The sequence below is a fragment of the Daphnia pulex genome, chromosome 12, assembly GCF_021134715.1.
Source record: "Daphnia pulex isolate KAP4 chromosome 12, ASM2113471v1".
NCBI classification, from domain to species: Eukaryota; Metazoa; Arthropoda; class Branchiopoda; order Diplostraca; family Daphniidae; genus Daphnia; species Daphnia pulex.
Window position 1 is genome coordinate 3653657 of NC_060028.1, and position 25680 is coordinate 3679336.

The following is a 25680-nucleotide window of genomic DNA, read 5'->3' on the forward strand; positions in this document are numbered from 1 at the left end:
TATGGGAGCCTGCGCTCCGAAGCTTGCGCTAAGCTTCTACCTAGCTCACCATACCGTACGGGTTGATATTGTAGAAGACTTGTACAGAGGAACTCTTGCATATATTAAATACAGGAATTGATGTCCTACATCCTCGACGAAGCAATGTTTTTCTGGAAGATGGCAAAGAAGACTTCAAAAAGCCAACAGCAAGAATTATGAACTCCTGCCCAATTATGGGAAAGAGTTTACGACATGCAGTCTCAAAGGGTTCAACACTGCCAAACCAGCAATCCTCAAAGTCAAAAGGACTGCCCTAGTTGGTATAAATTTGTAACATTGCAAAAATTTCACAAGAACATTAATATTATTAATTTACGGTTACGTTCGCTAAGTTTTCTGAACGCTAAATTGCCAAGCATTACAATGAAAATAGCCAGCCATGTCGTGACAATAAACAGGATTCGTTTAACGCAGAGTAAATGATAACAATTTTCAGGATAAAATTGGGTTAGTAGAGGACAATGGAACTTTTGCTTAAGACCGAGAATAGAAAGGGGTTTTTTCTCATAGCGGATCGAAGTAATAACACTGACTTTGTATTCGGGAAATTCTGTTTTTTTTTGTATGTCCTTCAAACATGAGCTCCTTTTTTTAGTTCATTGTAAAAGTTTTCACCAGGTCCACCTCTTTCACTCGACAGAACAAAATTATTGCTCTAGAATTGATTGGTCTGCTCCTAATATTCAATAAACTTTCTTCATTGCTTGGACTGAAGTGCTGCAGAGAAGCCATGACTCTTCGATATTTCCCACCTGCTAGTGATATTGCGAAAAATTCTGTTTAAGACCTCCATTATTTTTAGAATCTCCAAGTGTGTTTCAATGAACGATTCAAGTGCTGCAAAAGAGTAACAGGAAGAGGTGCAAGAAAATGAGAGGGAAACTGACGAAAACAATCACTCTTCTTTGACATTGGTCCAGTCCTCTGCATCTATTATTGGAAAAAGTTCATCTTCTCTGAAGAGATCAACCGATTTAGAAATTAAGCACCTTGACGTAAGACAAATGTTTAAATTGGTAAATTTGTAGTACTTAATATGCCTTTGAAACGCAAGCTGATTGGGCATGCAATTCTATCGGAGTTTGAAAGTTCCCTCTCAGCTTGTGAGATCGACCAACATGTCTCAATTCTAGCACAAGAGAAAAACAGTGAAAATATCACAAGCCTGGAAAACCCATTATAGTGAAAATGACAAGATGAAATATCGATTGTGGAAAGGTCTTATAAGGAGATATTTTGGAGACATAAGTAGTAAGTCCATTTCACATAGTTACAATCCGGGCTTATTTTCAATGTTTTTTTTAATTCTTAGCAAGTCAACTTAAATCTTCATTGGCAACAACTGTAAAAAAACGAGATCATGGCTCTGTTCCTCTTCTTCCTGAGAAGTTAACAGACGCTTTCGATTTCGATCGAAGACAATTGTCTTCGCCGATCTTTACAGGAGAGAGAGAGCCAAAATACAACTGGAAGCTAAAGAAAAACGGAAAAAGGAGCTAGAAAGACAGATCAAAGAAAAATTGTCAGACGAGGAAGTTTGTGATGATTACGATGAAGATTTAGACGAGGGATATCATCAATATATGGCAATGTAAACATAAATTCTTAAAATCAAATTTTGAAAGGATCCATTTAGATAATTTCAATTTTACAGGAATCTGAAGGTTTCATTGCATTCTGGATCCAAAAAACAGACTTTGGATAATCTGGCAGATCCTGTTCCTGAATCCTATGGTTCGATATTAGCATACGAAAATTTCTACTAAATTTAAGTTTAAGCTCATTCGCATCCTTTTTTTCAAATATCTCAATGTAATAAATCGAAAGCAAAAGGAAAGAGAACGCAGAAAACTGCAAAGGCCATTATTAAGGGTACTAGACGATCTTTCAGACTTCTAACAAAATCGAAGTTAAAGGAAAAGAAGTCGTGGATTTGGAGGAATCAGTTTTTTGGTAGAAGACGTGGATCTGAAGGAATCAGTTTTTTTTAAGAAGTCATGGATCTGAAGGAATCAGTTGTTTTGGAGGAAGTCGTGGATCTGGAGGAATCAGTTGTTTTGGAGGAAGTCGTGGATCTGAAGGAATAAGTTTTCGGATGAACTCTCGGATCCGGAGGACCATGTTATGTTTGAGAATGTTTTGGAAAAAATACAAGTTCTCTGTAGCTGGTGTAGGGAGAAAACTGCAGCTAAACACGTAACAAGTGCAGATCATGTGACAGCTATGTACACGAACATGTTTTCCTAAGGCAATTTTAATTGAATAACAGGGAATTTCATCTTTCTGTTGTCCTCGATACGTACGGTACTTTGCGTAGGTCACATTCATTTTTTTATAATACTTCCTTTTTATTTTAACACGTTATTTTATATTTATAGAGTCGAAGAAGAGAAGAAGAAGCACAAGAGCTAGCAGGCTGTTCAAAATAAATTTATTAGATGTATAAAATACATTGTCAATAAAAGATATTGCTTAGTTAAAAGATATTTCCTCGTTTTTTAATTATATTTGAAAAAATGTATTCCGAAGCCCATAAACAATGTATGTCATGCGATATAACTTTTACCAAAATGTAGATTCAAATGAAAAAGAAAATGTTTCTTGTATTGTGAGTTTGAACTAACACCTTCAAAATATGCCAAAAGCAGAAAAGAAACGAGAATAATTTTTATATTCGCTGGGTTTAAACCTTGTATCTTATGTTTCAAGTTCTTAAACTAATCCCACATCCCGCTTTCCAAGAATTCGCATCATGCTCTTATGAACCTCTTCTGCCCAAGACACCTGACGTGTCGGTTCAATCTGTCACCTTTGCTGTGGTGTTTGGACATATTGTTTAGGATATTTCAAGAGAAGAATCAAGTCAAGCCAATAGCGGCCAATCAAATTCGCTGTATCATAAAAGTGTATTGGACATTGTTTTACGTTTGGACAGTGTAAACGGTGGTAAGATCTTAATAAGAAATTGCTTGCTGATCTTAGAAGAAGTTACTGGACTGATCCGAAACTGCTTCGTCGGTATTCCTTCGATGTCTTCATGAACACACTGAACTAAGAGCAACACTAACTATATTAAGAGCAGGATATTGGTTTGTTGGATTAATCCTAATTTTTCCTGATTTGCGGGAACTAGACTTGCTGGATTCAGGCAAAGAATGCGTTAGTATTCTCGACTTCGCAGATAACTCTTCGTGCGTTTCTTCCTCATTATTTTCTTCTGTAGACTTTTCGTCTATGGAATCGTTTTCACTTGGTGGAGTGTCCTCCACTTCCTACGAATTTCCAAACAAAATTTAGTTCTAGGTACAAGATATTGAAAAAATGAAATAGATAGTGAAAAAGAATTTACAGCTTCGTTGATCAATAGTAGATCATCCACAATTGGTTGAATCGTACTAGGATCCTCTTTGGTGGCCAGAGACTCAAATTTAAGACTTCTTCGTGAGAGGCTTCCAGATGATGACAACGATGCTTTAGCTTCTTTGACCTGCTCTATGACGGGAGATGGAGTTTTGTTGATGGGTTCCGTAATTTGCTTAGACAAGAGGTCGTCAGGTTCTTCCGATTCCAATTCTACATAAATGGATTCTTAATGGAAGATAAACGAAGAAATATTTTGTCAAACTTTCTTATCAGTCACCTTTACAGCTCTGAAAGACAAGAACTTTATTCATATGGCAATCTCCTAGTGCCCACTCAGTTTATCGGGAGAGTGGCCAATTTTTTCGCAAATCCATCGATGATGTCTTCAGTCAAATTCGGTGCTTCAGATTCAACCTTCGATTTGACGGAACTGATGTATCGTTTCCTGTTTGTTTTGGATTCCGTTTCTCATCGATTGAGCAACCAAATAAAAGAGCAGCTGGAGGAAAATTACTCAAATTACATCAAAAACATGTTTCAAGTAAGAACGACCACTGTTCTTCACGCGGCGATTACCAATTTCAGAGTGAAATTAAGGCCTATTAGGCTAATCCTGAGACTCGGAGCTGAAGTAACCGCCACCAACCGGTAACGGCCAGCTCCGGAAGCATTTTCCAGTAGTTCTCTCCCTTCAGGACCACCCCTACCGCCAAGTAAGGCAAAGCTTCCGGAGTTTGCCGAAAGGAGCAGGGCAGTCGAATTCGTCGGCTAGGGAGGAGGAGGGATGAAAACGTCGACTGCTGGTACATAGAGTAACCGATCTCCTTATCTCTGGCTCCAACAAACCCTTGCGGGAAATTTCTACAGCTGTACCACCCCTCTTATACCATGTTTAGGGAGAAAGGGAATGGAAGGCCATCCTAGTGGCAACACTATCATTATCTATTACTCTGGTGGCGTTGTCAATTCCTCAAATTAACAAACTCCCCCTTTAAAACTAAAAAATCAATCAAGTAGTGACAAAATCAAAGTGAAAAATGGGTTGCCACCCGTTTCGGCACTTTTTTCGGCACTTTGAATTTTGTCCGTTTCGGCACCAATTTTTTCTGTTTCGGCACTGCGATTGTATTTTTCGGCACCGCCACCAGAGGTGGTCCTAAGTATTGGTATTTCGATGTATAGCCACTTTTGTCCGTTTCGGCACTATTATTGTCTGTTTCGGCACCGCCCCCAAAATTCATAAACAATAAATTCCACTAGGTGTCGTGTATATTGTGCAAAGCCTTCTTCTTTTACGGCCACAGAGCTGTGATTCACCCTGGGAGTCAATTTTGTTCGATCCACCCACCGACCCTCAGCTGCCTGTGGCAGTTATACCTCACCTATGCCACATGCGTTGCCATTTTACGAAAGTATGATTTTCAATTCCTGTTTTCCGCAAAATCTTCCCATTGTTTCCACCACGATTCATAGTGAGTAAGCAATTGGCAGCCTAGTGGGTACAGCGGTGGATTCTCATAAAAGAAGTATAAGGTTCTATTCTGTGCAGGTCATTATCCACTTTTAATCATTTTTCCTTGTTTTTTTCTATATTTTTAAAACGAAATAGATGGAATGCCTAGATTCTGTAAAAAATGCGAGTTTTTTCTCATTTTTTTAACAAAATCTGAATTTGTTTTCTTTGGCAAGGACTTAGAAAGATTATTTATTAGATTATTTATTCATAAAGTTTATTTGCTCATTATCATTAGGGATGGCGATATATCGTCAATTTCTGATTTCAGATTCTCGTACTTCTTTAGAATTGAACTGAGTTCTTGGCGTGTAAGCATAGTATTCAGCTTGAGTGCCGGACATCCGGGTTTGAATCTCTTATGTAATACAATTTATTAGAGGAAATTCATTTTATAACTAAGATGCATATTTTATAACTAACCATGCAAAAACGCATTCCCAAACTTTTCTGGAGGAGTTGATGATGAGGTTAGTGGTGATTCTGGGCGGGTTGTGCGAGCTAGGCAGAGGTAGACGTGGTGGATTTGATGGAGGAAATGAAAATCCCCCTAGATGACTTGAAAAATAATTTTTTGTTTTTGTGCCGAAACGGACACAGTTGGTGCCGAAAAAGACATAATTTGTGCCGAAACGGAGAATATTAGTGCCGAAACGGAAAGATTTTTAATGAACGAGGAGATTTTAAATACAAGGGGGGGACCAAGCCTTTTATATGGGTGCCGAAAACGCCAAAATCGAAAGTGCCGAAAAAAGTGCCGAAACGGGTGGACACCGAAAAATGAAAGTGACAAAATCCTGCAAAACTTGTAAACCTGCAAGTCCCAAAAAAAATTTGTCGGGACCCCGAAAAAACTGCAAACAGGTTAAAACCTGGAAAGTGACACCACTGTTGGTTCCACTAAGGCCGATATGACTTCTATGGGTCTAAAATGAAGGCCAACAAATAAAACCTTCTGCTGGCTTCCGCAAGGAGCGTGGCGGAGAGCGTAAAAAATTCTTCTAGAGCACAGTCTCAGTTTAGAGATAAAAAAAAGCTCATTAGTAATTATCCAAGAAAAACTAAGTCTTTAGTTACCTTGGGCAGCGCTATGAAGAGCAAAAAATTCACGGAGATGAAAAACACCTTCCGCATCGTAACAAATACCATGCTGACGTATAAAGCAATCTGAATTCCGCAAGGGGCGTGGAGGAGAGTACAAAAAAATGGCAGCCAGGCAGAGAGGAAAAAGGGAAAAATGAGCCTCTCAGGAAATTAGTCATATCTCAACCAATAAAATCCGGAAAGGAAATTCCTTTTGGATTCCGGTGGTTGAGATGGCAATAAACCTATTTAAAAATTAGTTTTTGATCTAGCTCCCCCATTTTTACGAAAAGTGATGAAAAAGTACCCGGCGTGCAGAGACGAACATGACCATATTTTTTATATATTTTTAAGGCCTTTTCAAAAAATATAGATCTGGAAAGCCGCTCCGGGATTTCGATCTAATTGAGTAGTGGATCGCTTGTGTTCTATTATCTATTTTCAATCCATTTTTTATTATTCAAAATACATACTCGTTTAATTTTTACCGCATAAAAAAGGTTCTGGGTGTTGGAATAAACAAAGAAAAGAAAATGTCTAAAAAAATAAAAGGGCTATACGTAAGAAAAATCGGACAAAAAAAGGGTTAGAGTAAGAAAAGAGCAAACAGATCAGACCCAATGTATAGCTCAAGGGCGAATATTATTGTAAGAAACACGCGATATTTCGTATCCAATCGCTCCCATCTGAAAAGCCGATTAATCATTACTGATTGAATTGTTGTATCACTTTTCGGAGTGGACTTCAATTTGAATATTCAGCAATGCGCTTCCTGTTCTATGTATATCTATCAAACTATTAGGCGATATAAACGAACAAATATTTGATTAAATGTACAATACAATTATCTTAAAGACTTTAAGCTTTCTCAAAATGTCTTCGAGCAAGTGGATGTAGACGACAATGGTTGTAATAAAATACGAAATAGGCTTTTCAAAATGTTGACTGCGTTGCCGCACAGTCTCAAGGGTCCGTAGACTTCGTAACGCAATTTTTGTACGTCGGAAGAACAAAGAAGGCACCGTGTAAAGGTAAGGGTTGTTGAAATGAACAAAGAAAAAGAAAGGGTATAAAAATCAAAGGGCTAAGTAAGAAAAAAAATGTGATGAAAAGGGGTAAGAGTCGGAAAACAACTAGATCAAACCAAATTGTATACTTTGTTTAAGGACGTACTAACTTGGATTAAGTGTTGTTTATTATTCGAAGAAAAGAAGAAAACAACAAAAAAACAATTTGGCTGTGAAATCTCTAAAACCAAAATAGCGTACTGCATTCACGCGTGTGAAAATTGATGAGCCAATAATAGTAAAAATGATTTAAATTTCAAAAGTGAAAAAAAGTCATCTCGCCAGTGTTCCGCGCATTCCCTAACACCCCCTGCTGCGTTTCACTGGCCTTCTGAAATTATGGTCCGATTGCCTATAAGGTCTTCAGACGGTGTTAATGGCAAGTAACGCGTGTACTGGTAGCCCACAATTTCGAATTTTTCAATTCGGACAACTTTAATTCCGGGTGACAGGAACGGACCGATGTGCATTTGCCAATTTCACCTTCCGTCGTATAGCAGAAATTTTCAGCTGCCAAGTCCGTTTTGGAGTTGTGCGGAAAATTCTGCGCCTTCTTTTTGAAAGAACAAATTAATCAATCCTTAATTTAAGAGTCCATTGAATGCCTTGTTGAAACCAAGTAACAAATAAATTTGCATGCTGCTGAATCTGAGCATTTGAGAAAAAGAAAACATTTGAACTTACGGCGACTGCGGCATAGCAGACTGCAATCCAAATGATGGAAACTGTGAGCCCTTTCATTCCGGAGAGCGTGCTCTGAAAGAGTTTCAGGTACACTATGAATTTGTGAATGCGAGTTGGCATTCATATATTATCCAAAATATACAATTTATCCATCGATAACAAATGTTGCGAAGAGGTTGAGTTTGTTCAACTGCATGCCAACTGCCTATCGCAAGTGGCAACGATAAGAGTCAACAAAGTATTTGGGGCAAAAGCTTTTTATTATTTGTAATGTCAAATGCAAATTGTAATTGCCTTTGCCAGACGCCATCTATGCCAGAATAAAGGGTCAATGATCCACATACAGTCCCAACGTTTTCAGATTCGTAACCAACAGGCACCCAAAATTAAGGTTCAATGTGTATTACTTATACTGTATGTGCCAGATTTCTGGCGCTATTTATTAATACGCGATATCTCCGTGATAGTCACCGACAAATGGGATCATTATGATCCATGAATCCGGGTGGATGTTGATGTTGATCCGCCTGCCATTGCTGCTGCCCTTGTTGGTGCCCCGGTTGCTGTTGGTATGGCGAGTAGACCACCGTCGGGTAAGACTGAAATTGTGGCTGCTTTCCAGCTGGGGGAATGACCCACAACGGCGTCGGCTGTGGCGGATTCTGAACTACCAACTGAACTGGGACTGACGAGTCGGCGGACACGCAACATTTACAGACGAAGACTCTACTCAACAAAACAATGACGATACAGTTGTTAACGAAAGAGAAGAGGTTGGCGATGGCCAAGACTAGCGGGTCAACTCGAAAGTATACAAGCAACCAAGAAATTTTTTCACCTTTATTGATTGTCAACATTTCCAAATACCTACAAAATCTAAAGGATTAATACCATTATTCCCGGAATGACTCTGAAAGTAAGTGAACTCCCTGAAGCCTCAAACCCAAGTTATACATCCGGAAATGAGAGCGAATCAGATTGAAAGCGACGAAAAAACCGTCGTCGAAATAATTCTGAAATATCACAAGCAAAAATAATTAAACAATTAATTACTAGTCGGTTTTTGTTGATTGAAAATTTCAACGAAATTAAAATGTTGTTTAGAACTGTCTTTTAATGAGCCTCACATTGGTCTTGTTGGCTTGTAGGAAGCGCTGAAGCCTAGTAATCCCGCCACGAAAAACGGGATCGACCCTCATACGCCTATGAATGAAAAAATCCAATTGTTGCGTTATTGCCGCACAACTGTAAGGGTCAATAGACTTCGTAACGCAAATTTGATACGCCAGAAAAAAACCCACGAAAGCACAATGATAAGGTAAAGAGGTGTTAAAATAAACCAATAAGAAAAGAAAAGGTGAAAATAAAAGGGCTAAGTAAGAAAGTAAAACCAAAATGTTGTACTTTTTTGAAGGGCGTATAGGTTAACTTCGAGTAGTTTTGTTAATTACCCCCCCCCCCCCCCACACACCCCAAAAAAAACGACAAAAAACCACTCGGTTATAAAACCTAAAAAAACATGCGGTGTTGCATTCACGCATTTCTAAATAGGGACTAAGTAAAAAATATCAGTAAATATAATTAAAACATTCGAAAGTGAAAAAAAAAGTCGTTCCACCAGTGCCTTCCCTACCACCCCCTGCTGCGTTTCACTGGCCCTCCGGAGTTCTGATGTGACGGCCGAAGAAGGTTTTCACATGGTGTTATTTTTCGCCATCTAGTTCATGAATGACGTTCATGAAAAACATCTTCGGGTCTAATCTCGTTAGCACTCCTTCCCGCGCGGCCCGCGCCTCCCATTTTTATAATTTCCCACCCTTAACTATTATTCTATTCTATTTCTATATACCCCCTTCCTCCGAAACTACACCCCGCTCTGTCGGTGCGCAGTTGGGGCGTGTTTACTATCGTCCCGAAAAAAACATCTCCCGCACACACACATACACACTTCCAGCTTATGAATGAAATTCTTTTCGGCGGAAAGTTCTGTACTTATGCTCATTCGCCTTCGACCATTTGGTACGCATTCATGGGCGAGTTCATCTTCGATCCAATTATGTAAATTATTAATTATTATTCTGATAAAGGGGGGGGGAGATGGATAGAAAAGTCTCTACACATATTGTGTGTGAGTGTATTATTAAATATAGACATACCTGTTTATTTTTCTTTTAAGAAAATAAAAGAATAATTATATATTTGAAATTCCCAATAGAATGTTAGCAACATATGAGCTGTTCTATTTAAAAAAAGTGGTTCAAATCTGGTTTATTTTGTGAAACTTTTATGTAACCATATATCATTTTTATTAACATTATCTATTTTGGAGATGCTCCCCGTTTGAAAAATATATTAAATAACTATTTTATGCTGATTGAGGAATTAATTTAAACGAGGGTTGATGACAAATGCAGTCGTCATCACTGAAATCGACATCAGCACGGGGGCGTCACCAACGGTGAAACGTTTTCGAATATAATGTGGATAATAAGAGAACGTTCCAATCTAAATCGAAAATTTGAAATTCGTTTCGAAGGCATTAAGAATGCACATTTAAGTTAATGAAACAATTAAGGAAATCAAATTTGCATATTAAAAAGAAAACGCTTGGAGTCCGGAGAGCAGGATTCGAAACGGCTACCTGTGGAAGCAGGGCCGAATGATTAGTCCAACTGAAACTTCCACCGCTTTAGACCCTGAGCTATCTGCAGAAAATATACATTTATTGTTAATTACAAATTCCATTGCGATGGGAAACAAATTCTTGATTTCACGATGGAAAAAAAAAAACAAATAAAAACAAAAAGGCGGTGCGGCATTCACGCGTGCGCAAATTTGTGGGCAAATAATAGTAAATATGATTTAAAATTCGAAAATTTTAAAAAGTCTTTCCGCTTATCCCCTACCATCCCCTTTTCACTGCTGGCCTTCTGGAGTTCTGATCATATTGCCTAAAGTCTTCAGACGGTGTTTTTCCCGATCAGTGTCAACGAAATCCTTTGTGACGGGTCACGTGACCCGCCATCTAATTCGGGATTGAACTTAGTTAATGCAACAATTATTGTCTGTGTTAATACAAATTATAAATAAATTTAAAATGCGCAATAATATAAGCTGTTTACCATTAGGATTAGCATTACATTTACCATTACATAGCTGTTTACCATTACATTTAGCATTAAGATTACCGTCGCATTTACGAAAAAGGTGCCCCGAACGGCTTGCCATAGCGACGGACTCTCTTCGACCTCAAACAAAAATTTTAATGAGCGATTATTACTAGCCTGATTTTGTTTTAATGAAAAATTGTGTAATCAAACCAAACTCTTTAAAAGACCCGCTGCAGTAGTTTTCCAAATCGAGAAGTAAAATATTGATGACGGAGCAGGACAAAACAAATTTGATATGAATTTAGACTGCTGCATTAGGGTGGATATTCGTGGATATTGCGATGTGAACTTGAACAGTGTAGCTGGTAGACATTGGCTGTGGACGACAACAGTTAGATAACTAACGGACTGAATTGTTGCGTTGTCGCACAGCCGCAAGGGTCCTTAGAGGGAGGCGTAAACTACGAATAACAACAATTTTCCACTTCAGAAAGAAACAAAGAAAAGAAAAAGTAAAAAATGAAAGGGTTAGGTAAGTATTGTGTGACAAAAAGGGTGAGAGTCTGAAAGCTACCAGACATAAAAAAAAAATTTTTAAGGCGCAATAATACCATATTTTAACAAGCAATCCACCACTCAAGTGCACCAAATCCATGGACCCCACTTTTTTTCCCATTCCGCTATTGAACCTAAAAATCTGAAATAATTCAGGCATATCCAGTTTTTAACTCCGGATTCACCTGTGTTTGCAGAATTTAAATATTCCCTGCCGTTCGGGAGATATTTAATGTTAAAGGTTGGGTTTTTTCAAATTTTAACAATCTTGGGGGGTCTTTGGTATCGCTTTATGGGTAAATGCTAACCTTTAAAAAAAAACAAATTCTCCCAAAAGTTTGCTCGTTCATCCCTCAATACGAATCCAAAAGGAATTTACATTCTTGATTATATTGGCCGAGTTATTCCCAATCTAGTAAAGTGTAATTTTTACAAGTTTCCCACCCAGCCTAGTCGCCATTTTTTATCACTCTCCCTCGCGTTCCTGGCGGATGACAGCCCAAGCTACGCTTTCCTGGCCTTCACTTTAGACCGGGGGACATACTGTAGGCCCTTTCATATAGTCTAGTGGCCGGCAATATGAAGCCCGAGGTGCAGAGAACTCGTATGCTTCGGCTGTCATCCACCAGGAACGCGAGGGAGAGTGATAAAAATGGCGACTAGGCTTGGTGGGAAACTTGTAGAAATTACACTTTACTAGATTGGGAATAACTCGGCCAATCTAGTCTAGAATGTAAATTCCTTTTGGATTCGTATTGAGGGATGGACGAGCAAACTTTTGGGAGAATTTGTTTTTTTTTAAAGGTTAGCATTTACCCATAAAGCGATACCAAAGACCCCCCAAAATTGTTAAAATTTGAAAAAACCCAAACTTTAACATTAAATATCTCCCAAACGGCAGGGAATATTTAAATTCTGCAAACACAGGTGAATCCGGAGTAAAAAACTGGATATGCCTGAATTATTTCAGATTTTTAGGTCCCATAGCGGAATGGGAAACAAAAGTGGGGTCCATGGATTTGGTGCACTTGAGTGGTGGATTGCTTGTTAAAACGATACCAAACTGATTTATATTTGTTGTGTGGCATTAAAGATTTCTATATAAACTTTCAGCTTGTTTTAATTATGGCTTATCGAATAAAAGTATATGAGTATATGGAAAAATTGTTTGTTTACACGATATGTTCTGCTTTCCTATGACCCAGAATCTGTTTTATCGTACACCAGATGCGACCAGATGCTGGACTTAAATCACACGAAACCAAATAGCATACGCAATGCCGAAACTTTGGAAAAACCAAAAAAGAATGAACCTGGAATCACATTTCTTTATGAACACGCAGTAAAATTGCAGTTTCCAACATTTTCCCAATCAGTCTGGTCAATAAAAGCTACGGGGATAACATACTAATTTCTCCTCAATAAGTACTCCATTCCCTTCAGTTATAAGAATTGCGTTGCGCAGCAGAGTCTGTGTCCCCGTATGTTGCATATAATATTTCAATTTGAAAAATTATTCTTTTAGTTAATCTGATAAATTATGTTCGCAATTCTCTCTCTTTTATTTTCTAGAAAAAAAAGTTTTGACTGGGAATGTCTACGAAAACAATCAAATCCATCCTCGCCATCTTTTTGGTTTTTGCGGTTTGCTGCTCTCGTTGCCAATGGATCATTAATAACCCCGGCGTTCCTTCTTCTTGGACGAAACTACAAATTTCACCGGATACGTTTAGTTCTGTGGAGTAATTGCAATTTGTAGTAATGGCAATTTTCTCATTGAAATTTATGAACACGTCAATAATCACAAGCCAACGACGACCAACGAGAAAAAATATTTCTACTCTCCAATTGCTCTTTTGGACCACCAAAGCGCAGTAAGCACATACAACAGGCTTACAAAACAACCAGAGATGAGATTCCGCATTGAAATGTGGAACGACAAAATCCAAAACGAAGTAGTGAAACATTTGAATGAAATCGTCGGTCATGAAATCCAGTCCAACAAAGTGAGAGTTCTTCCCTTGGAGAAGGTTCTTCTCATCAGCAAAACGCCCATAGTAGATTATTGGCTCTCTCCAGTGTGGGCGAATTATGACAAGAGTAAAATTTTCTGTGGTTTTATCTGTCGTGTTATGACCGGAGAGCCTGTGACGAGCTAGTCGATGAACTGCGAAACGATCCCACCCAATTCCACCATTTTGTACTCCTGTACAGTTTGTCATCGCAGACATCACAAACCAAACAGGCAACCATCAGCTTTGAAAGCGTTACTTCCGGTCAAATGGTCACACAACTTTTGCAGAAATTTGCGGAGAAAAAAGAAGTTTTCCTGACGGCCAATGACGAGAAGAAAATGCTGACGGAAACGGCCACCAACATCCGAATGGAAACATTTTGATGACTCCGAGGTCGGGTCTCCGGACACGGAGTCTCAAATTTATAATATTCTTAAGGATTTAATAGTCACGTCCAGGACGACCATCAAGGAACAAGGTGACAAGATGTGGGACTCTGTTTTCTGGCGTGAGGAAAATTACCGGCCGGACAGGATGACGAAAACTTTGAATGAAATCGTCGACCTACTGGACGCGGAAACTCAAAATAAACTGACGGATATGTTTCAAAAAGTGGAGACTTCGAATAATAAAAACGAGAAAAGAGGAGGGAAACATCTTCGTCGTGAAAGTCAATCGAACGAAAATGGAAGAAGGCGATCACAGGTGGATCAAGAAGTTTTCAGCCGCAATCAAATCGAGAAATGGGAACTTGCAGTAAATCAATCGACTGATCAAAATAGAAATGCAGAGAATGAAGAAAGAATGCAACACAATTATGACTCTGACAGTTGGGCTGACATGGACAGAATCAGTTCAGCCATTTCATCAGAGAGAATGGCAAACGACGCAAACGATTCCGATAGTTCCCGATGGTGGAAAGAAATGTGGAAAGAAGACGTGAAAAAATTATTGCAAGAAAGTAGAAACCAAGTCCAATGGGATAGAGAGAAATTTGTGCCCAAACCCTTGCAACTGAGCAGAATTAATTTGGCCAAATTTCGTGACTCCCAATCGTTTCAGGATCGCACCATTCGTGTTCGTTACACGAACGCTGAACTGTCGGTGCCGATCAAATTTGCGGAACACGCAGAATTGACCGTCACTAACGAATGGAACAATCTGAAGGATGATTTCAAAGGTTTAAAACAATTTGAGGCATTCCCAAGATATTTTATTAATTAAATTGTTAGGCTATTAATTTCATTGCAGTCACTTCAGACCTCTTAAAAACAAATATGATGAACTTGGTAAAAACGAATACCGAACTGAGTAATGTGAAAGATGATTTAACTAATATATTAAATGGTATTTTGAACACACTTTAACAATCGACAAAAACTGTCTGATGTGAATTAAATAAAAGGTTGCGTTATATGCAGCAGGGACTAAGCAGGAATTCGAGAAAATGAGGTCCCATGTCAATGATTTATCGAAAAAAATAAACAGTATTTATGTTATATTATTACTAATATGTAAGAAACAGATCCAAATATTATTATATCCTTTTAATAAATTTAGCGACAGAAAATGAGACGAAAATCATGTCCGGAAATTTGCCAACTGAACTCAAAGGTAAATCAGATATTGAAATTAAATATCAAGCAGAGAAGAATATCTTATAAACTAAATTAGCCTACCTTTACAAAAATATCTTTGGGATATTTAATATTTCTTTGCTAGATTGAAATATCACTTTATATATTGATTAATTTTTTGCGTGTTTTTTTTTAATTCGCAACGATTATACTTTCGAACTCAAAGCCTCGCTCAAAGCCACCGAAAACAAGTTGAGAAACGAACTGAGAGGTATATGACTTTCTTCGGCAAATAAATCAAATTATTTTAATGTAGACTAATCGAATGAAATGGTTCAGCAACTTCTAGTCATTTGGAAACTTCAATAACAACAAATTTGAATACAACAAGAACAGAACTGAGAAACACGGCGAATAATGTCATTGCGGATCTGACAACAAAATTAAATAGTAAAATTATATACATGAAAATTTTGTTTTTAAACGAGAGGAATAAAATAATTTCAATTTCCCATCATTCCACCAACAGCGAGAACGGGTGAAATAGTTGACAGCATTGGTCGAATGCCAACTTCCTGTTCGGATCTGCAGCGAATGGGATATAAAATTAACGGATTCTTTTTAGTGAAAGGATTGAAGAAAATGGAAATAGTTTTCTGTGACTTTTATCCTGATCGAAATGGTACGAAATGTTAACGTTTAACGTTTATTGGTTTGTCTAATTATTTTATTACAGAAACACAAAAATGGATCGGATACGCCGACGTCAAATCAGCGCCCGTCCATTTCTACGTTCAAAGAAATTTTTCGTTCTCCACGAAAAACATTCCGATTCCATTTGAGTTGGTACGGGTGAACGAGGGAAATGCCATGAATTTGACAACGGGGAAATTCACGGCATCGCGAACGGGAATTTATTTCTTCTCGTTCACGGGAGCAGCGTTTTTTCCTTCATTTACACAAATAGGAATTGGTCTTTATGTTAACGGGATTCAAATCGCGTCGGGTAGAATTCAAAAGTACGTTACTGGTTCTCAAATGGCTCCGTTAACCATACAGCACCATACAGTCAACGTTGAACTTGAAGACGGGCGATCAAGTCTGGGTGCAGAATTATCATACGTCATCATCATCATCAGCGGTGTTTTTGCAGGACAACAGCGTTGAGCACCTCACACATTTCACTGGTTTCATGTTGGAGGAGGAAATTGCCGCGTCCCTCTGATGAGATTTGTGTTCATCAGAAATGCGCAAAATGCGGCAAAATGATAATCGACTGACAAATGACAATTGCAAATTAATTTTCCATTGGGTAATAGGAGAGGGAATGGAAGAAAACGAAAAGAAAAATATATTAGATTCGATTAGATTCTAATTCATTTAGGGATGGAATTCGTTTTTTTAAGGGCTTTTACTTTGTAGGCAAATAGGCAATCGGAATATACACAAAAAAAGTTCTGCCTATGAAAATGAAGATGCAAAAAGTAAAAAACTGATTCGCAAATTTACCAAAACTAATAGAGATGTAAAATATCAACTATCAAATTCATTACTCAAGGCTTATCGAGTTATCTCTCATCTGCTAAGTTTTCATCAATGCTTAAAAAAATTTATTTTGTAGCGATTTCTCATATTTCAAAAAGGTTGCCGCAATTTTTATAGGTTCTTTATTGCTTTAAGTTTGATTTTTTCGCGTTTTTTCGTGCTATATCACGCATTGAACCCATTTAAAATAAAGCTACCAATGCGCTCACAGTCGTAGGACATGGACTATTCGTATCAAGGTTTAAATTATATAATTTGAAGTTTCAGTGCAGTGGAATATATGGAATATCAATGCAGTCCAAACTGCAGTGGTTCCCGTGGAGGTAAAATCTGTTCAGGAATGCATTTTGATTCCATTTAAAACGCGTGCAATTTGGCGGGAACGCGTTTGTAAAGTGAAAAGAAATGCGGCAAACCATAGTTCAAGAACGCAGTATACGACCGAATTCTCCATTTCTGAGCTAGATTTGGAGTCATTTTTTGAATCCGTCCCAAAAGCCCAAAAGCGTTCACTGAACTCAGATTTTTAGAGAAATTAATGCATCATTTTTGGATAATTTTTAGATTTTAAGATAGATTTTATTAGAAATTTTAACATGAAAGTTTGCGTACATTAGCGCTTTCATTTTATCTTCATATTAACAAAGAAATACGAAAGAGGTTTGTTCAAGGGTTTGTTAGCAAATGATTGTATTTTTATAAACAAATAACAGACACGGGGAAAGATGCTCGAGGAAAGGGGGATGAAAGCAGAACGGCAGAACAAGGTGAACGATAGCGGATACACGGATCTCGGTGGCATTCAGAATCAGGGGGAGAATAGCAGGCAAGAAATTGTTGCGGTTAACGGCGGCGATGGGCTGCAGAGCAAAGATGACGTGAGGTGGACGGCGTGAAGAACGGACCCGCTTTTGACGTGAGATGCTCAAGATGCGTTTTTCCATAAGATGCTCATATTGCTCAATGGCAGGGATCAAGTTGGTGTTACGCAGAGTGAAGCAGGCATCAAGTTGGAGTACGCAGTGTGGATCTTTAACGACTTGCATGACATGTTATGATGTACTTGTTGATGGTGTCGGTTCCCTATTTTTTACAATTTACAAATTTAGAAAAATATTATGATAAAATCGGATAAAATGTAACGTCAATCCTACTTGATCTTTATGTTGAGGCTCTCTTTCAAGAGATTCTCCCGTGAGGTGAACAGTTGCTCAGATGGTAGGGTAAGACAAGAATCATAAATGTGCTTCCATCTCAGTGAGTTTTCCACTCAGAACCAATTCTTTGATCAACAAAGCAAGGAGTTTGGTGTCAGTAATGGGGATCATCTCAGAGAACAAGTCCTGAATCACAAATTAATAAAAATCATCAGCAAACTTTTATTGCTGGATTAATAGAATCTTTACTTGAGCCCTCGTCGTTTTCAATCTTTTTTCAGACAGCTTCTAATTTTCGAAGCTCATTGACTGGAAAGGCTAGATGGCGGTCATAGTTGTGGGATTCAAAAAAAAAAGTTTCATCAGTAAGGGCTGATGATACAATGACTTCTTTTTAGCTTAGTCAAAGATAGAAACAGCCTAAAGAATCACAATAATCAAGTAAACAACAACTTTTTCAACCACAAAACTAGACAAATGAATCTTTTACCTGCTTGTCAAATTTCAAAGTTAGGAATAAATTCCCAGCTACCGGCCAATTTGTTCAACATTGACTGGTGGCAAACCATGCCATCTGACAAAGACTCAATCCCCTGTAAAAAATGAACACAACTGATTGAAGACAACGTATACACAAATAAATAAATTTAAGCCATAAATAGTTTCGATTAAATTTTACCAGATAGCATGTTTGCTTTTAATACCTGGAGAATTGTCACTAGCTTGTACCTGAAAACTGCAGGACCAGCTGAAAATAGAAATGGTATGGTTAAATTAAACGAACTCTATTTGCTATGACCAAAGTATACCTAACGAGGATATGAGGAGTCTCCTCCATAGTGATGTTGTTGAACTGAACACCTGATTAATACATCTTTGAATACTAACAGTGCTAACAGTAACAAGTTATTATGTTAATCTTCTTTGTCGGTCGTATTTTCCTGTAATGACTTCATGTGTCCTACAGATTAACTTCACATATGCGAATTTGACCTGGACTAATTTTTTGAAAATATTTTATAAATAACACAATACAACGTCCTCGTCTTAAATTTGTCTTACCTTATATACTACTGAGTAATAGAAGAATGAAGAAAAAAGATCGAAATTCGTAAAGGATATACAGTTTCATACCGACCGATCCGAGATTATAGCCAAATGCCAAATTGACAGATGACAGCTAAGTGCCGACGTGGGGTGCTAAACAGAATCCCTTGACAGTTTTACACGAAATTTCAAATTTGCTTTCTTTGTTTATCACAAGTATGAGCAGTATTTTTGACTCAATGTAAATCACGCCAGTCGTCATCATCACGTAGTCTAAAGTCAAGTTATTCAACTGTTTTCTCAGAGGCTGAAGCCATATGCCACCCCAAAGTGCACGAAAGAGTTGACAAATTTGGAAGTAGAAAATTTTCTCACTTGCACTGCTATTTTAGCGTTGACAAGAAAACGCACTGTTGATGACTTGGTTGATGAATTACAGCCACGACGACATATATCCAAATACCAAATTACGATATAAAGCTACAAAAATAATTAAGGTGTGGGTGCAAGAATGGGGTAGACCCAAAGACGTTTGTTTGTATAGAGAACACACCTGATTTAATATCGATACCGTTAATTTAGTTAAGTGCAAGTTAGGTGGTACTTAGTCCCGTTATTGTACTCATATAAAAAGTAAAGGTAAAATAAACAATTATCAAACATCATGCACATCAATAGTAGAGTTCTTTTATCATATCTATCTTTTATTCCTGAGGTATGACGTATCCCTGCAATAACAGAGTTTAAAATTTAAGATAAGTAAAATTTAGAGTCATGAAGGTTATGTAACGATCAGGTTATGGTAACGATAGCGATCATAGCTTTGTCAGCCACAGTGTAGTGGTTAGAGGACCTCGCTGGAAATGCAAAGGTTAAAAGTTCAATTCTTTGAATTAATACCTGTTGTTTCTTTCTTAAAAACCTAATCACTGAATGTTAGCCATTTGGTATTTCTCCGGATAAATTCCCAAGAACATTCCAACGCTATTTATTTTTTATACATGATCATATCTCTCACATGGCATAGTGGTTAGAGCGTCCTGTACAGACGTAAACACGGTCAGGGAAAAAATCTTTGTTCAACTCCCTTCGAACCACCTATTCTCTTTTCCTAAATCCAATCACTGGACGACTACCTGCGTTTTATTTGTTATGTATAAATAAATAATGATTACAATCAAAATATCTCATATGGGGCTCTTCGGGATCTGTTTTATTTAGCCGATTTATCTGGCAACGCAGCATGGCGCCAGTCTTTTTTGAGGGAAGAACGGGGAGAAGAGGGAGAATGGGACGAATGGGGGAGAAGAGGAAACGTGGGTCCCCTTTTTTTTCGTACGCCCTCCTCCCTCCCACTCGTCCCATTCTCCCTCTTCTCCCCGTTCTTCCCTCAAAAAAGACTGGCGCCATGCTGCGTTGCCAGATAAATCGGCTAAATAAAACAGATCCCGAAGAGCCCCATAGTGTTGTGGTTAGAGCTCATATCTAATAAGATAAAGGTCCTAGGTTCAAACCCTGCTTCAGATCTGTTACATGTGCTTAGAATTTGTGGAATGTACGTAACTCGAGACGTAACTTCTGAATCGCCGATTTCATCTTATGTAATCTTTAATTACGCATCTAATATCCTTTTTCCAAACAAAAAATTGTACCGCCATTTCGCCCGAGTTCGCGCCCATCTACTTTGTCTTATTTTTCGTTACCCACCCCTAAGAATGTCGGAAATCTGCCCGTGAAATGCTTTTAGAACGGATTTGGTTACTATTTTGACCATAAATAACACATTTGGCAATCGTTTTTCAAACAGAAAATTTCACGGCAGCTTAAATTGCGCCGAGTGGGCGCCGAGCTACTTTGTCTTTTTCGTTACCCTCTCTTATAAAAATCATAAATCTGTACGTGTTGGAACGCCTTTCAAATGGATTTTAATTCCGTTAACAGAAACGGAGTATGATGTCGGGCAGATTTTACCTCCACGGGTTAAAACCTGCCGTAATTGAAATAACTTATATCCGCAGGGGTCCTTTTCAGTAAGAAAGCAAATTTACTACGCCAAAAAGAAGAAAGAAAGCAGTCAGGTAAATGGGTGTTAAAATAAACCCCCATGAAAAAGAAAAAAGTAAAAGGAAAGGGCTAAGTCAGAAAAATGTAAAAAAAAAGGGCGTAAGAGCTAGAATGCAACCAGACAAAACCAAATTTTAATTTTTTGAAGGACGCATTAACTTTGAGGGGAAACCCGTTTATTGTCTTCATTATTATTTCCAAAAATGAATCTGGCTGAGAAACTACTAAAACAAAAATATGGTGCTGCATTCACGCGTGCGCAAATTGGTGGGCAAATAATATAGTAAATATTTATGATTTCAAATTTGAAAATGAAAAAATTCGTTCCGTTTATCCCCTACCACCCCCTTTTCACTGTTGGCCTTATGGAGTTCTGATCTGATAGCTTAAGGTTTTCAGACGGTGTTTTTCCCGATCCAGTTCATGAATGACGTCACTCTGGTATACACGCCAGGATATTTCGCTTGGGCGCATCCGATTCCCCAACTGACGATTCCAGCCTAAATCCAAGGGGATCCTGGTGACGACTGGACGAGAAGTGGATCGCCACTGTAACCCTGCAAATTTACAACCGCAAACGTGTCATTTCATTGGTCTAGTCATGATGAGGCTGATTAGTTAGCACGAAAACCTTCCGGGGCGTGTACGATGTTGCGAATAAGCAAGAGGAAATAACTGACCGATTCGCAATCGTCCTTAGACATAGCTTGCTGTGGAACTATAATAAGTAATAACCTGTAATAAGTTAATAACCTATAATAACTGCTCTGGAACGAGAGTTTTAGCCTGCTGTATTTGACGTCTGATACTGCCACGTCTATCTGAAATCCAATCGAGTATACTGTGGAGGGTGGGAGGAGTCACACCCGGGACGGGAGTAGTATCGTAGCTTCTGATGCTGCAGTGCCACGTCTGAATGGAATCCAATCAAGTCCTGTGGATCACTTCGTCTTAGGGTAAGTGCCAATCAAATAATCTACGAATCTACCGTTCCTTAGGTTAAAAACAGAGTAGGCCTAAGTAAGAAAATAAAAATGCGTAAGAGAAAAATGTTGCATGTCATTACATCGCGACTACATTTGTTCCGATTTGTTCATCGTCAGCTTACAGCTGAAGGGGCAGACAGGTGTCATTCTGTAGGCCTATTAGTAGTAATATGTCTCTTTACGTAACCAAGGGACGCTTAAACAGGGGGCAAAGTACGATATGGCATAGAAAATCAAGACGGTATCAACGATTTATAGGAATATAATGTTGACTGTTTCAGGTGCCTTCTGTTTGAGGTGGGCTGGAGTCGGGTGGTAAAGTGTCGCGTTCCCGCTCTTCGTTAAACCACCAAAATAATACGAAACTGGTAAGAGTCGTCGCGAACTGAATGATGCAGATGTGTTTATTCCAAGGCCCGTCGTCACCGCAACTTTCCATCCACAGGATCATAAGGATCACATTCTCGCACATGCAGACCTATGACCATATCAAAACATTAAGTTAATATAGTTAAGGCATAATATTTTTAAATCAAGAATTGTTAACTCACAGATTGGTAAATGGGAGGTGGGAATCGAGGGTGTGCATCAGACTCCTTTTCTCCCGCCTTTTCTGTGGGGTACAGGTAGGAGAAAACGTGTACAAATGACAACCTCAATGAGTCCATGACCTGGTACTTCTTTCTCCTGTGCCAAACGAAAATTGGGATCAGGTGCACCAGGCAGACGGGCCAAATAACCCAGCCGTATGCCGAAGCGAACAAACTTAAGGCCATGAGTCGGCCAACTAAAAAAAAAGTAATTTTTAAAAAAGGTTTTTCTATCAAATTAAGCAATTTAAGTAATTTACCTATCCACCAAAAATTAGCCAAAAATAGAATGGCGCTATTGGTCCAGTTTACGTCTTTAATACAATTAATAGCTGCATCATTGTTGAAGTCTATGGTGATGCCATTTGATCGGTTTCGTTGGTTCGCACTGCCGTGTTTTATTATTTCATCCATTAAACAGATTTTTTGATCGTACGAGACCAACGCCCATGATAAGCTAACGATAGAGAAGATTTTGAATATCACCGATAAAACTATTAAAAAACAAGATGGATAATTTTTCAATGGCAACATTTGTAATCGGAAAATAAGAATTACCTTCAAAATGGAATCCTCCTTTTAAAGCAATGTATAGACTTAGCAATAATTGAGGCGCAGATTCCATGAAACTGTCAAATTGGCGCAGTTGGGTTACCTCTGCATCTTCCCAAATCATGGCGATGAAATAAATGTTTTGCATGTCGTCGTCTGTTTTCTTGGCTTGTTTTGCTTTACTGGCATACTGAATGAGATCCAAATACCTGTGAGGGATTTAAACCAAGGAAATTTCCATATTACTCTAATTTAGCCAATAAATTGTTTAGCTTTTGGAGCATACCTCGGAATAGGACAGACGAAACCGAGAACCCACTTGCTCCACCAAGCCCAATTGGTAAAGGATTCCTCTGGCAAACGATCTCGGGGGTCATATGTGTTTTTGTCATATATCCAACCGTTATTGTAAAATAAGAAACTTCGAAGAGCCACAACGACTGCAGATGTTAAACAAAACTCCAAGTACCACAAGAAATACCAATCTTCTTCTTGGTTGTAATAGTAAGTTAGCCAATAAAGATTAGAAGCAATGTGAGAGACGTAAAAAAACAATGAAATACAATTCGAGAATATCAACCAATTTAAAGTGGCAACTTTAAAATTCTCTTTACACCGCTGCGCAAATTCTTCTTCTTCTTGACCAGGTTCCACGGTTGGGGAAGTTGAGGTTTTTCTTTTAGTAACTTCCATTTTCGGTCGTTGCTAATATTCGTGATGCCCGTTTTTCTTGCACACGCTAACTCGGCGAAACAGAAATGCAGTTCACGCCGCGCTAGATCAAATGCCACTAAACGGTTCGCCACTATACAGACGAGATTCTGAAAAAGAAAAATAGGATTAACGTTGATGCAGTTTGGCAAGAAACAAGGCGATACACTCATGAAATTCAAGGAAAAAATAAAGCGGAAACAGGAACGTCAATATTACGTGGGAATCCCTTGGGATTTCATCGTAGCCTGTGTAACAAAGAAATAAGTGCCTTTCTTTTCAAAATTCTCTCTCCTCCACGAATGTTTGTTAACTGCATAATACTTTTTTTTTATTCCGTCATTTAAAAAAAAAGGGAATTTACTTTTTGTTGTAGTTGTCTGTTGAAATTTTTGTCCTGCAAATCGATATTGGAACTTTGCAAGGAACGATAGTTGATGTTTAGTGACTAGCATCCCCTAGTGGGGAATGGCCACAACCATATTGTCAACATAAAAACAGTTGTCCTTGTCACCTTGTCCGATAGCACATGTGTAAAAGATCGCAATTTGGATTGGATCCTTAAAAAAAAAAGAGTAGATAGAATCCTTGATACAGATGCAGCACTGCTGCATCAGTAAACTAATCACCTCATTGTGAAATTACCCAATTAATGCCAACTCTCACACAATAGACTTGTGTGTAAATAAACGTAAGTAAAGATGGAAATTACATAAAACAGTTTCACCTAATTAAAGAATTTAATCATTTACATCAAATCACGACTAACACTGTCCAAAAATACAGCAGGTTCGGCAATTGAGAGCAACTTGAAACAACTACAGCAATGAAACAGGCAATTGAAGCGTCACAATCTGGCCACCTAGCTGGAAAGACTTTTTCACAGCAAACTTGTCAGGTTTAGCTGCATGAGTATTGAGTAAACAACAGCTGGCCTTCCCTTGGGAAAAATTGGGCAAATACACCAATTGGGTGCACTGAAAGCGTTTAGCCAACAACCGTCAGCCGCATTGAAAAGAAAAATCATCTGGTTGGCGTCACGGAGTCGTACGGCGTTAGATTCTACTATTTGTTCAGCAACGACTGTGCGCCTCTTTGCATCTTTCAAGAGGTTTCCTTGGCTGCTACAATACCGGTAGAAGAGAAATACGTTACCCAACAGATTTTGAAGCTCATTGTAGTGTCACCGGATGTAAATTTACTTTAGTCGTTAAATTCCATCAACTTCTGTCTGTGGCAAATATATTAACTATACCCTGTTCCACGACTTTCAATCTGGATTGAACGAAATAACCATTACCATTTCTTACCCATAGCCGCAGGTTATGCCGTCGGACTGGACTTACTGCGTGGATTCCATTTCACTCTGTTCGGTACATGTATTTGAAAAATAACCCACTTTCTGTGGTAGGACAGAATGGCTGACACTAGCAGATTCCGGTATTAGAATAACAAAGATATTAACAATTTTTCAATTATTTGACTGAATCGCGTTATCCTAGCGGGCAGAGTTGCAGCACACGGCAGCATCAGCGACATACTTAAGGAGAACCGTCCACCCGTGCTGCAATCCTATCAATTCTTATTTAGTTATTCTCAGTTATGATAAAGTAACTTTGGTTTTCTTTTCGACCAATTAACTATTCCGATTTTTTATTCAAACTATTTTAGGAGGCCATTAGAAAAGGAACTTTCTGTGATTGTATTGACTAAGTAAACTATTGAAATATACAGGGGAGCTGATGAATCAAAATAGAACATACCCAGAGACTATCTAACCTCAATGAGTGGTCCCGGTTCTCTCATTTCCAGCATTAAGGGAACGAAAGCAACGGAAAAGAGGAAATAGGAAGACATATATGTTACAGAAACTGTGTTGGCCGGGGCCCCGGGGGTTGCTCGGCTGAGCCAACTTGGGATCGGTCCATTCCAGTTTCTTTTAGCAAGAGTGTTTTAATTTTACTAACAGACAGCCCGGATTCTTACAATGTCGAATTCCGGAGTGAAATTTTCTGATTT

General features: G+C 38.4%; 3 protein-coding genes and 3 long non-coding RNA genes across 9 annotated transcripts; 2 read left to right on the forward strand and 4 right to left on the reverse strand.

Moving 5' to 3' along the window:
- Positions 1-2908: 2908 nt before the first annotated feature.
- Positions 2909-4389, reverse strand: LOC124208499. Of its 2 annotated transcripts, none has more exons than XM_046606257.1 (3): positions 3683-4389; positions 3392-3615; positions 2909-3314 (listed from the first exon to the last, which is right to left on the reverse strand). In XM_046606257.1, exons 1-3 carry the CDS (start codon positions 3714-3716, stop codon positions 3078-3080), a joined length of 495 nt encoding a protein of 164 aa, XP_046462213.1. In that variant the 5' UTR covers positions 3717-4389; the 3' UTR covers positions 2909-3077. The 2 variants fall into 2 exon arrangements, with proteins under 2 accessions (XP_046462213.1, XP_046462212.1); XM_046606256.1 differs by having other exon boundaries at positions 3392-3630.
- Positions 4390-7178: 2789 nt separating this feature from the next.
- On the reverse strand, positions 7179-7882 carry LOC124208500. The gene is made up of 2 exons (XR_006880476.1): positions 7753-7882; positions 7179-7621 (listed from the first exon to the last, which is right to left on the reverse strand). It is a non-coding gene; the product is annotated as an uncharacterized LOC124208500 (long non-coding RNA).
- A 4903-nt stretch (positions 7883-12785) lies between these two features.
- LOC124209076 lies at positions 12786-16176 on the forward strand. The gene is made up of 9 exons (XM_046606940.1): positions 12786-12898; positions 12990-14612; positions 14684-14779; positions 14857-14919; positions 14993-15046; positions 15236-15280; positions 15349-15459; positions 15539-15691; positions 15746-16176. Exons 2-9 carry the CDS (start codon positions 13919-13921, stop codon positions 16174-16176), a joined length of 1647 nt encoding a protein of 548 aa, XP_046462896.1. The 5' UTR covers positions 12786-12898; positions 12990-13918.
- A 1051-nt stretch (positions 16177-17227) lies between these two features.
- On the reverse strand, positions 17228-19370 carry LOC124208767. 3 transcript variants are annotated; one of them, XR_006880581.1, is made up of 7 exons: positions 18774-19370; positions 18521-18709; positions 18441-18459; positions 18202-18304; positions 17961-18131; positions 17709-17897; positions 17228-17637 (listed from the first exon to the last, which is right to left on the reverse strand). It is a non-coding gene; the product is annotated as an uncharacterized LOC124208767 (long non-coding RNA). The 3 variants fall into 3 exon arrangements; XR_006880580.1 differs by having other exon boundaries at positions 18391-18459; XR_006880579.1 differs by having other exon boundaries at positions 18416-18459; positions 18774-19367.
- Positions 19371-21596: 2226 nt separating this feature from the next.
- LOC124208936 (XK-related protein 6-like) lies at positions 21597-24140 on the reverse strand. The gene is made up of 5 exons (XM_046606807.1): positions 23237-24140; positions 22957-23159; positions 22659-22892; positions 22360-22595; positions 21597-22286 (listed from the first exon to the last, which is right to left on the reverse strand). The coding sequence occupies exons 1-5, from the start codon at positions 23641-23643 to the stop codon at positions 22086-22088; spliced, it is 1281 nt and encodes a 426-aa protein (XP_046462763.1). The 5' UTR covers positions 23644-24140; the 3' UTR covers positions 21597-22085.
- A 7-nt stretch (positions 24141-24147) lies between these two features.
- On the forward strand, positions 24148-25415 carry LOC124208937. The gene is made up of 3 exons (XR_006880715.1): positions 24148-24352; positions 24448-25101; positions 25164-25415. It is a non-coding gene; the product is annotated as an uncharacterized LOC124208937 (long non-coding RNA).
- The last annotated feature ends 265 nt before the right edge of the window (positions 25416-25680 follow it).

Bases quoted from the DNA above. Each gene is read 5' to 3' on its own strand.
- LOC124208499 (XM_046606256.1), bottom strand. From the start codon at position 3,716: ATGAATAAAGTTCTTGTCTTTCAGAGCTGTAAAG. The intron at 3,631-3,682 runs GTGACTGATAAG...TCTTCCATTAAG, and splicing joins TGTCTTTCAGAGCTGTAAAG to AATCCATTTATGTAGAATTG. The intron at 3,315-3,391 runs GTAAATTCTTTT...GGAAATTCGTAG, and splicing joins TACTATTGATCAACGAAGCT to GAAGTGGAGGACACTCCACC.
- LOC124208936 (XM_046606807.1), bottom strand. From the start codon at position 23,643: ATGGAAGTTACTAAAAGAAAAACCTCAACTTCCCCAACCGTGGAACCT. The intron at 22,893-22,956 runs GTAATTCTTATT...GTTTTTTAATAG, and splicing joins AGGAGGATTCCATTTTGAAG to TTTTATCGGTGATATTCAAA. The intron at 22,596-22,658 runs GTAAATTACTTA...CTTTTTTTTTAG, and splicing joins GGCTAATTTTTGGTGGATAG to TTGGCCGACTCATGGCCTTA.
- LOC124209076 (XM_046606940.1), top strand. From the start codon at position 13,919: ATGTGGGACTCTGTTTTCTGGCGTGAGGAAAATTACCGGCCGGACAGG. The intron at 14,613-14,683 runs GTTTAAAACAAT...ATTTCATTGCAG, and splicing joins TCTGAAGGATGATTTCAAAG to TCACTTCAGACCTCTTAAAA. The intron at 14,780-14,856 runs GTATTTTGAACA...TATATGCAGCAG, and splicing joins TTTAACTAATATATTAAATG to GGACTAAGCAGGAATTCGAG.